The 10,798-nt window shown below is 37.2% G+C and overlaps 1 protein-coding gene across 1 annotated transcript; it reads left to right on the top strand.

Annotated features, from left to right (window-relative positions):
- The first annotated feature begins 5,327 nt into the window (after positions 1 to 5,327).
- RGS2 (regulator of G protein signaling 2) lies at positions 5,328 to 10,095 on the top strand. The gene is made up of 5 exons (XM_015818638.2): positions 5,328 to 5,723; positions 7,576 to 7,677; positions 7,785 to 7,846; positions 8,871 to 9,037; positions 9,884 to 10,095. Exons 1-5 carry the CDS (start codon positions 5,614 to 5,616, stop codon positions 10,076 to 10,078), a joined length of 636 nt encoding a protein of 211 aa, XP_015674124.1. The 5' UTR covers positions 5,328 to 5,613; the 3' UTR covers positions 10,079 to 10,095.
- Positions 10,096 to 10,798: the final 703 nt, after the last annotated feature.

The following is a 10,798-nucleotide window of genomic DNA, read 5'->3' as shown; positions in this document are numbered from 1 at the left end:
ATAACATGAGGATGTTCATAATCCAAAACAAGCTGCAGTTATTTATTTATTATAACTAAGGATGTGCTATTGCAATATCATTTTAGTTTAAAAATGCACACATGGAGAGGAGAGTACCTAGATCCTGCTTTAAAATCCACCAAGTTTATAGAAGTTCAGGCAGACCCATACCAAGAATATATTTATACTCTTATTTTTAGGGCAGTCTTGAACATCTATTTGCTTTTTCCTTCCTCTTGTGGCTATAAAAAGATGGCAAGAGTTTCTTTTCATAGCACTGCCAATATTATAGTTAATTGAAATAAAGCAATAAAAAGGCTTGCAATCATAATAAAAAAAGATAAGGGAAACATTGGAGGCATTGTGAGAGTTTCCACTCGCCAAGGAGTGCCAAATACAGAGAGGAAATGTCCTAATTTTCCATTCATCGTTATCATGTGAGGAGTCTCAAAGGGAACCTTCATGAATTCATTTGTTAACTTCTGAAATGTTCTTCTGCAGTGCTAAACCCTCTTTGTAATAAAATGCTTCCAAAACAAGATGAACAAGTCAATGGGGACATTTTTATTATTTATTTATTATTCTTGTTGTTTACACCATCTTCTTTTTTTTAATCATATTCTTTTGTTACCATGCTTTATGTTATATTGTGTGTCACTAAAGTAACACAGCATTATCTCCTCTGTAAGGAAGGAAATGCTATCTCATGAACTTCAAATTGTGTCGGAACAAGGCTTGAAGTCGGTATCTATACATAGTTCTGCTTTAGTTGGAAACTGAAGTTCCATGTATCTGGAAGGCAAACTAGAAACATCAGATATAGAATGCAATGCTCTCACCTCTGTCAGTGGGATCTGTTTGCAGCATTTCAAGCAATGGTAGGTAATGGAATGAAGCCATCTTTTTAATGGATCTGATATTCTTTGCTTTGTATTGGTTCTTCAACTGCCTACCCTATGCTCTACCGTTCTTGTCTTTTTATGTTGGTCATTAAACAAAATAAAGGAACTTACTGATATTTTATGTCCCATAAGGTCTTTATGTGATGTAGCTCAGGGCACTGAAGAAAATTAAAGTTAGGGGCAAATTCAGCCACTCAGCTCTTCTTAAAGGGCTGGAACAAGAGCAAAGATAAATAGATCCTAGACTATGCAGATAAATACATCCTAGACAATTATTAGAACAGGTTATCTTGATATTTGCAACCTGCATTGAGATATACTTAGGAACAGCAATAGCCTCTCTCTTTTATGCAGAATAATTTTATTACAAACTAGCTGTACCCGGCCACGCGTTGCTGTGGCTCAGTCTGGTTAAATGGAAAAGAAGTGTGTTGCTTTTACGTCCAACAGATGGTGCTGTTTTTCAAAAAAAGCATGTTTTTACCTGTCACAAATGTGACATCTATATAATAGTAGGTATATGTATATAAAAACACGCGTGTATTCAAATGCAACGTTGTGTCAAAATTTCAAAGCAATCGGTGAAGAACTTTCGGAGAGTTAAGATTTTGAACAAATGAACATTTACATTTTTATTTATATAGATTAGATTGTCTAGATAAAACTAATACACAATATAAGAAAATAAAATGGTACAAAGAAAAAATAAGTGCAAAAAAAGAGAAAGAAACATGAAAGAGAAAAAAAGAACTTCCACCTTTGTCCCAGCAAGCATAAATAACCTTGTTTGTTTTTGCAGAAAAAGCAATAGCCTCCTAATATTGATCTTCCTATATTATAGCATTATACTTCTGTTCTTTACCTATGATCATCTTGCTATAGGCTTCTCAGAACTGTAGCTTAAGGCAGATCCTGACTGAATGTTAGAAAAATTTCCTAACACGAGTTCAGCAGCAGACACAGTTACCCAATGGTGTTCATTTTAAGTCTTTAGACGGAGGTTAGACAACTATATTTGGACTTGGAAAGACCCAGTACTGAGATGTGTTTGAATATTAGTAACTTGGGTTGGTAGTTGGGCTGTTTGATCTCCGAGCTTTGTGGGGACATCTTCAGTGCCCTTTGAATTGTGCTCATTTGTCAGAGCACTGGCCTTTAAATACCTTTTTGTGTGATGTAAATTGATTTGGGTGTTATTTGTCCAGACGTTTCTGAGTCATGATCTGGTTTTGGGCTGTTTGATTGGCTGGTACTATGACCAGCTTTACCCATGGAAATTCAAATATGGGTAGATTCTGAACCAATAATTCTTTGTAATTCCCTAGCCCAGCCAAGGGTTGTTGTTTTGGAAAAAAAGATAAAGGAGGAAATATTATGTAGGCTAAGTTAAGCTTCCAACAGACAAGTGAAATATAAATCTAATAAGCAAATAATGAATGTGACTTCACGATACTCATTCAACAATTCAATATAGCCACAGGTGCCCATTCCTGCTTTAAAGTAACTATTACAGAATGTAATGCCATATAAGATTGCAGCCTTCAATCTATGGCCCAATCTGTTCAGTAAGGAGCAGATTTTTTTTTAATTCATTCCCCTTAAATCAATAAGTTAGAATATATTTTTCAGTGGAATCAAATCAGGCACCTAGAAAGTGAGGAAACACCTATTGAGCAATAAAACAATGGTGCATTACAGCTGGAGAAAAGTCATACTGGGATAACAGGAAGCTGGAATGTTTACGTTTGTTACATGACTCTGAAAGTTTTGCTGGTTTTATTTTGAGTAAGGCTTAGAGCTAGGTTTCAGGTTCTTCCTATTTTAAAGCCTAACTGGTTTGTCTGCTCCTAGTAAGTGGGTGGCTATTCTCACTTCCAGGTTTTGTTACATGCCATCTAGACAACTTTTTACAGTTGCTCAATTCCGGTTGGAAGATTATAATCAAAACCCTTTCCAGGCCACACAAAGATTTTGCTCTTTGATCAGCCCAAAGGCATTCATTCTGGACGTAACACAAAGTTTGTATACAACTGATTTCCGTAAACTACACTGAATCCATTTGCAAGCAAGGTTTATGCTGCCTTCCTTGGCAATGTTAATGCAAGCCTATTAGGGGAAGAGTTACAGTATTCTTCTTATCCTCTCATAGTCAAGTCCAGTTCAGACTGGGTTTACCATTCCTGGAAAAAGGGTGGTGGTGAAAAAATAAGAAAGCATCATGGTGCTGATATTCTGGCTTTACCTTCTGTATTCAGTAATAAATCATTTCTTCCAAATGTCAATGTTGTATTCATACAGCATCTAAATACTGCATCTAAATCAAACAAAGTATATAATACTATGCGGGAACCCAATTATTTCCATCATATCTATCCTATCTGTCTTGTCCCATGGATTAAACATCGAGCAAAGTTTTTCAAATGGGAGATACTTCTGATGTATGGTTTGGGTGCTCTCTGCCAAGAACGATATAATGTAGACAACTGTGTTGTGTTTCAGTAAACATTTCTATGTATTCTCTCTTCTTTTAATCCTCTGAAAATCTTTAAGACAAACGAGTATTATAGCTGTGGAAAGGGACATAGAATGTAATATGCCTAAAGAGTACCGTAGTCATCTGGAAGTACCATATCAAACCCTGCTGGTCAAAAATCTTCACAGCAGAAAATCATCTCAAATATCTGAGCAGAGAACCAGTAGGAAGAGGAAGGGTAGGAAGGAGATAGAAGAGATTTATCATATGCATGTCTTCTACCAACATTTTTAGGGTGATTGTTTTTTTCAGAAGATTATTTTAAATGCAATAATCTAGAGGATTTAATTAGCAGGATCTACATAAAAGCAAACAGGAAACAAACTGGAATAAGATTAGATAATATTCTGGGTAAAATATGTGCACCTGTTTAGTAACCTCATGCTTGAGTGTCACTTATATAACTAAAAGAATATCATCATCTATGCGAGGGAAATATCACCAGGCTTGGGAGAAACTCAGCATTTGCAAAATTGGAAAGAAAAGAGAATCCCTGAGGATTTAGCACAGAGGTATGTGCTAAACATGCCCATTAGCTATGTAATCATAAATATATGTTGGCCAGAAAGAGAAAGGCTTGTACAGTGATAATAATATTGGGGGGGGGGGGGAATCGTTCAACTGAAACTAATTTTTAGTTTGTTTATTTGGGTTAGTAATTGTCCTAAGTATGGATAGCCCAAATCAGCAAACCAAGAAATGAATTTTACAAACATTAAAATTTCTACCTACTTGTTTGTCATCACATCCTTCATCGGATTTTCTAAGAACATATTTATTTATATATTGAGGTAGATGCATGACCTGAGAAGCATTCAGTGCAAATCTCAATTTAACTCAAATATTACGGTAGTACAAAATCAAAGGGACCCCAATAGCAACTTTCCCCCCCCCCAAAAAAAACCTAACCCATTTTATTAAAAAGCATAAGCTTTTATGAGCTAAAGCTCACATCCCCGGATTCATCCTCTATCAGCCTAGCCACTCCACGTGTCTGATGCAGTCTACCCAATTCTCCTCCTCCAACAGCAGCACCCAGAGAAGTGTACTTTAACCACAAAGGGGAAAAAAACTATTTAAAGAAACACAAATGTTTCCATTCAGATCCAGGCAGGGGACTATTTTATGCCACATGGCTGAACATTTGTTCCTTAATCTTGTTCCAATCAAATAAAGCAGTCTCTAGATAAGTTTTATTTTTATGTGGGAGGGGTGGGTGGGTGGGTGGGCAGGGGCAGGAGTGGTATACTTCCAAGATCAACACCCAGAGAAAAGTACTTTCCCATATCTATCAGTTCTGTCATTTTTGGCAGGCATTCGGACACACCAGAAGGGTAAATCGAGGGTTGCATAAAATAACTCACACATAACAGTGTGTTCTAGTCCAAGATCAAAACACTTATTCCCATAACCTCTGAATTTTGTCACGAATCTCACTCTCTCAATTAAAATGCTGTTTCTTCACTCAGAAATGTTTTATTGAATTCGCTGGGACTTCTTCCCAGGAGCCTAACAGCCTAAGCCTGTAAAGCCCATATTTACTGAGAAGCCACTTGTAGTGACCCTAGCAGATGTTTGCTAATGCAAACCTATGAAACCACAGCAAGGTTTGCTGCTTAAGGATTTAATCCTCATGTACGAAAAGCTGCAGGTAAAGTCCTTTCCTCTTGAATAGCCTTTTGGGCCATTAACCCGCCTGCAAAAACAAAAACAAAAACAAACCTCCCCAAGCCACATCAGCCCTGCCCTCCCAGAAAAAGAAACAAAAACCGAGTTTTGCATCTCCCGATTTGCAGAGGGATTCTGCCGGATGCCTATTTTTACCTGGCAGCCAAAGATGTAACTATTTAAAAAGCTCTATTTTTTTTAAAAAAAGAAATAAATAAATTACGCGAAAGAAAGGGGAGAGAAGGAAAGCCTTTTGCATCAACCGGCAGCTTTAGAGCAAGATGGATAGAAGAAGACGGCTTTTTGCGTCAGAGCAGCACTCCTCAGCCCGCCTGGCGGGCAAACCGCCTTATTTGGGAGGCGTCCGTCGATTGTCGGCTGGAATAGCAAATCAGCGGACGAAAGGCGTGCGCTCGAAGCCCCGCCTCCCGTTAATATAAGGGACACGCGGGTCCGAGAGACGCTAAAGCCTCCTGTCAGATTGAGACGGGTGTCTTGTATCGGAAGAGTATGCAGAGTGTAATATTTCTGGCGTTCCAGCACGACCGCATCAGAATGGAGAAAAGCGCTAGCCGTTGCCAGAGCAAAGAAGAGAAAAAGGGCAAGATGAAAAGAACCATGTAAGTATTTTAAATCGAAAGCAAGAAAGAAAAAAAAAAACCAAGGGAATGTGGCTAAAATGTTGCAATCAGTATTTGCAGTGTTTCTCAACCTTGACAATTTTAAGGCATGTGGACTTCAACTCCCAGAATTCCACAGCCAGCATTGCTGGCTGTGGAATTCTGGGAGTTGAAGTCCACATGCCTTAAAATTGAGAAACACTTAAAATTGAGAAACACTGGAACTTTAGTCGTTGACATCGTTAACAAGAAAGGTTTTATGTTAGTTTGGCAAAAGCCTCAGGAACGTAAACGGTTTGTTTTTTTCCTTCCGGCCAATTTGGGGGCTCCGCTGAGCCCGTTTTAGCCGCATTGGTGGAATGAGCGTATTTCTAAAGTTGCTGGGAAGGTAAAGGAAGATTGACAATGTTAAGACCAATTATTAAGCCTTGTACAGTACGATAACTTTAGCCTTAGTTTCTTTGTGGCTTAACATTGTGTGATCTCGGGGTGTTTGATTTATGGTTCAAAGTATTGTGCAAAACCAAGCAGCTGATTTATTAGATAACTATTTCTCTATGTGCATACTATACCCAAAATGACTAATCTCAATAAATTAATTTTGGGTTTTCAACACCTCAGTATCTCAGATTGTATGCATAGGTGTTGCCTGTATGATGCATTAAAACATTTACAAGCACTTCCTCTTGTGCTTTGGTGCTATGAAACTGAATAAAAATAGTGTGTATGAAGGTGCATCCAATTGCTTTTAGAAGCAATTGGAAGCATTTAAAAAGAATGGGACAAAGGAAGTCCTCTAAATTCTGGTCTCCCAGTATTCTAATTTACTTGAGAGCTAAAATTCTTTGGAGGCAATTTTGCTTCTTAAAGTTCCTTTTTTTTTTTTAATCACGTTGAGTCATGCAGTTTGGTTACTAGCCCAGCTCTTGAGTAAATAAGGTAGATTTTCCATTAGAATGGCAGGTGAGTGCAGTTTGTGATATGAAGTCTTCCTTGTTTTTGCTAATTATATGAAGTATTAAAGTCCTGCCGATGAGTGATCTTGATTTGCTGCTAATCTCTTCTAAAAGAGAATTAAAAATGTCTGCAAAGGAGAATCCCTTGGTAGCTGAGAAAACATAACTTCCTTCTGCAGATTGTGAAAATTGTGACTGTTCTAAAATTCTGTCTTATGCTATTATGCAGTCTGCAACATGCAAACAGTTTTACTTTGAAAGTTAAGGTTAAGGGAAAGAATATAAAACTGCTTTCATTTGGGTCTCTTTACAACAACAGAAATGAATGGGATTTCATATCTTGCCTTTTTACTAGTTTATATTGCAATAAACCTTAGAACAGGGGTCCTCAACCTTGGCAACTTTAAGACTTGTGGACTTCAACTCCCAGCTGAGGAATTCTGGGAGTTGAAGTCCACAAGTCTTAAAGTTGCCAAGGTTGAGGACCCCTGCGGGCTTAGAACATACTATTGACTACTGAAGTTGTATTCTGGAACAGTCATTGTTAGTTCACCGCCACAAACAATATGTAAGAATTTTCTTGCAAATGAATGGGCTAGTGAACATCAAGCAACCAATAGCATTGCTGCATAATATTTCTTAAGTATGGTTAATAACTTTTAGTTCACATAATTCATGTCTCAGGAAGTGAAGATGTGCATTTGCATTAGTTATTACTAGCTATAGTTAGTAAATTTCCAAATGGATCTGGAAAACCTGTGCTACAACTAAGCTCTGTTAATGTTAAATTAAGCAAGCTGAACTCCATCTATAGTTATTAACTACAAATTTAAACTATGTGGCATTTTTGGTTAAAGTTCAGTTGAACTTATTTATTCTTTTTCCCTTCATTTTAGCCTAAAAGATTGGAAAGCAAGATTGAATTACTTTCTGCAGAATTCCTCCAATTCTACCAATGCAAAGGCTAACAAGAGAGGACAACAAAAGACATGTTTTAGGTATGTACTTCATATTTTACATTGATGAATCTTTATGTAGTCAAATTATTTTCATAGAATCTGTGCCCTTTGAAAACCTTAAACAATTTTGTTTGTTTTTTTCACAGACCTTCTCCTGAAGAAGCTCAGCTTTGGTCAGAAACATTTGATGAACTTCTAGCTAACAAATGTAAGTTGCCTTTAAAAAATTAACAGACAAGCATATTTGCTAATTATAAAAAAATAGTTTCAGGAAAAGTGAACAAACCAGTATCTTAGCTACTGATAATTCTGATGTATGTTTGCAGTTTGGTAGTAATCTTTATTCTTAGTTTACTACTTAACTCTACTGGGGCCCAGATTGCAAGAAAAAGCTTTTTTCTTCTTCAGGCACAATTCCCAGGTGCTTTCTGTGAAGTAGCTGTCTATGTTGTTGTATTTCTGCAATTCTGTTCTGTATTTAGTTAGCCTTTGTAGTTAACATTCATAGGTTTAAAAACTCCGATCAGTTATAAAGTTGGAAATGCAGGGTCCCAACTTTAATTGAAATTTGAAGTCTGTGGATCCTTAAGATCTCATTCTTCTCTTTAAATGGATCCTAGCTGCTTGATATGGCAGCAGCTTCCAGGGCTGCTATTTTTTTAATGGTTATTATAAATAATGCATTGTACAGTAGTTCTTTTTAAATGACTGGTGCACACTTTGATTAATAAAGATACCAAAGCTCAATGTTCCCTTGTCAGCTACGCAAGAGAAATCTTTTTCTTATTAAACTTTCTAATTGCGTCCTCTTTGCTGCAAAGTGGACTTGGGTCACTCTTTCCATCGTGGCTGTCTTCCAAGAGTTTATAGCTCTTCCATAAACATGTTCTCCTATTTAAAGTTTAACACATGCTATCAAAGTCTAAAAGTGAAATGTTCTTTTTTTAAAAAAGAAAGAAAAAAAATAGTGACCTTAGCTTGATGGGCAAAGAACACAACTGTTTAAATTTGTCAATCTACAATATTTTAACTTGTAAAAACTGACCAGCTGTTTGAGCTTACTCATGTCCTTTCTGCTTTGTTCGGGTACATCTTTCTTAAACAATTTAGAGGAGGGATAGACAGAAAAATCCAAGGGCCTGAGAGAAAGAAAGAAAGAAATGCGTGGTGTTACATCTACAACATTCCTGGGATGCTTTGCATGAATTGATCTTTTTCACATTTCTTTGCAGATGGTCTGGCAGCTTTCAGAGCTTTCCTGAAATCTGAGTTTTGTGAAGAGAACATTGATTTCTGGCTGGCCTGTGAAGATTACAAGAAAATCAAGTCTCCACAAAAACTGACAGCCAAAGCTAAGAAGATTTACAATGACTTTATTGAAAAAGAAGCTCCTAAGGAGGCAAGTAGACTGACTTAAATTGCTCTTTTTGACTAGTTCAATTAAACCAAAGAAATGTTCTCAGCTTGGTTTCACTAATAAGGAACTGAGAATTATTCCAAAGAGAGGACTCTCTTATAGAAAACTGTTGTTAGAATTAAAACTAGCTTTTAAAATTTATTAACAAAATCCCTTTTAGGTTTCTGCTCCATTTTATGTTAGCATCTTATGCAGAATTGCCTGTAGGAATAATTTTGAATGTTGAGAAAATAGGTCTGTGCTTGGGAATGTCACTCAAAAGCCACCCAGATTTTCTAACCATTACCGTTTCTCAAATTGTATGGCATTCTATAACTTTATATGTCAGTGCACTGCTATATAGGTTTAGGGTGCATGACAGGATTTTGGAAAGCACCTTTTCTGGTTCAAAATTGAAGTGTTGCATAGATCTAATAGTTGTACAAGTAGACGTATGGTACAGATTTTTAAAAGCTGAGGATCATAATTACTGTAGCCGGAGGATTTGGCAATAGGAAAGGAAATTTTTGTCATTCACAATGTGGATGTTGTCTAGCTTAAATTGCTTTGAAGCAGCGTTCTTGATGAGTTGGACCTCAGTTTTCGGAATGCTATGCTGTTTGAAGAGTATCCTGTAGGAGAACAGCAGAATGAGCAGGACTGTTTAAAAACAACTGTTCTTCCCTATAGGCTTGTTTTGGCCAACAGATGTATAGCAGTTGGCCTCTGATTATTGGATGATGGGGAATGAGCATAGCTCGAGGATCCAATATCCTGTAGCCCAGCCATTTTTGAAGAACACATTATCCATGAAACAGTATCTTTATGAATTTCTTTCTTGTATTGCAGATCAACATAGACTTTCAGACCAAAAGCAGTATTGCTCAGAGCATCGAAGAAGCCACAGACACATGCTTCAGTGCCGCCCAGAAGAGAGTTTATAGTTTAATGGAGAACAATTCTTACCCTCGCTTCCTTGAATCTGAATTCTACCAGGAATTATGCAGAAAGTCACCAATCAGTAGAGACCCTCAGGGGACATGAACCCATAAAACAGGAAGGGGAAGAAAAATCCAAAGAATAATTTTGCCAAATAAAGGAAAGAGGACCATGTGTCTTTGCTGGCTCAGTGGGCCTGATGAACTGAATGCAAAGGATATCTGCCCAAATGGCAATTTACAGTTATTCAGCTGACGGAACTAGTTGACTTGGGCAGACTCTAGCAAGTTGCCCTGTTAATGTTTAAAGGTAACCATACAAACTGCTGGCCAGTTATTAAGGAAAGCTGATTTTCCTTCCCATATATGTTTGTGTAAGGTCTTGTGCAGCATTGGACTGGTGTGGATCATCCAGCTTTGTATGTGAACCTGGATATGCTGATGCTCATAAGAAAAACCAGTGCCCTCTCTGTATATTTAAATATAAACAAGCTCTAGGGCTGTTCTTGCAGGCTGACCTTTTGTGAGACCTGACAAATACTTTGAATAATTGGCTTTTGTTTTTAAATAGCCAGCAGTATGTAATCATAGCTGTATCAGCTTCCCTACGCAGGTTGTTCCCTGCAGATCATGCAGCTTTGTACAGATGTAGCAGATTGCCTCATGACTGTTACAAAAAATACCAATATTGTGGTATGATTTCTTTGTGATAAGAGCAATTACTTAATTGATTTAAAATACAGAGCATGATGATCTGCTAATTGGCTAGGGACAAATTCAGTCTGTGGGCAAGTACCATTTAGAGAAAAACTTGGTCTAGAATTCA

The sequence above is a fragment of the Protobothrops mucrosquamatus genome, unplaced genomic scaffold, assembly GCF_001527695.2.
Source record: "Protobothrops mucrosquamatus isolate PMUCROS unplaced genomic scaffold, P.Mucros_1.0 scaffold774, whole genome shotgun sequence".
Taxonomy (NCBI): Eukaryota; Metazoa; Chordata; class Lepidosauria; order Squamata; family Viperidae; genus Protobothrops; species Protobothrops mucrosquamatus.
This window is presented reverse-complemented; position numbering and strand designations above follow the sequence as displayed.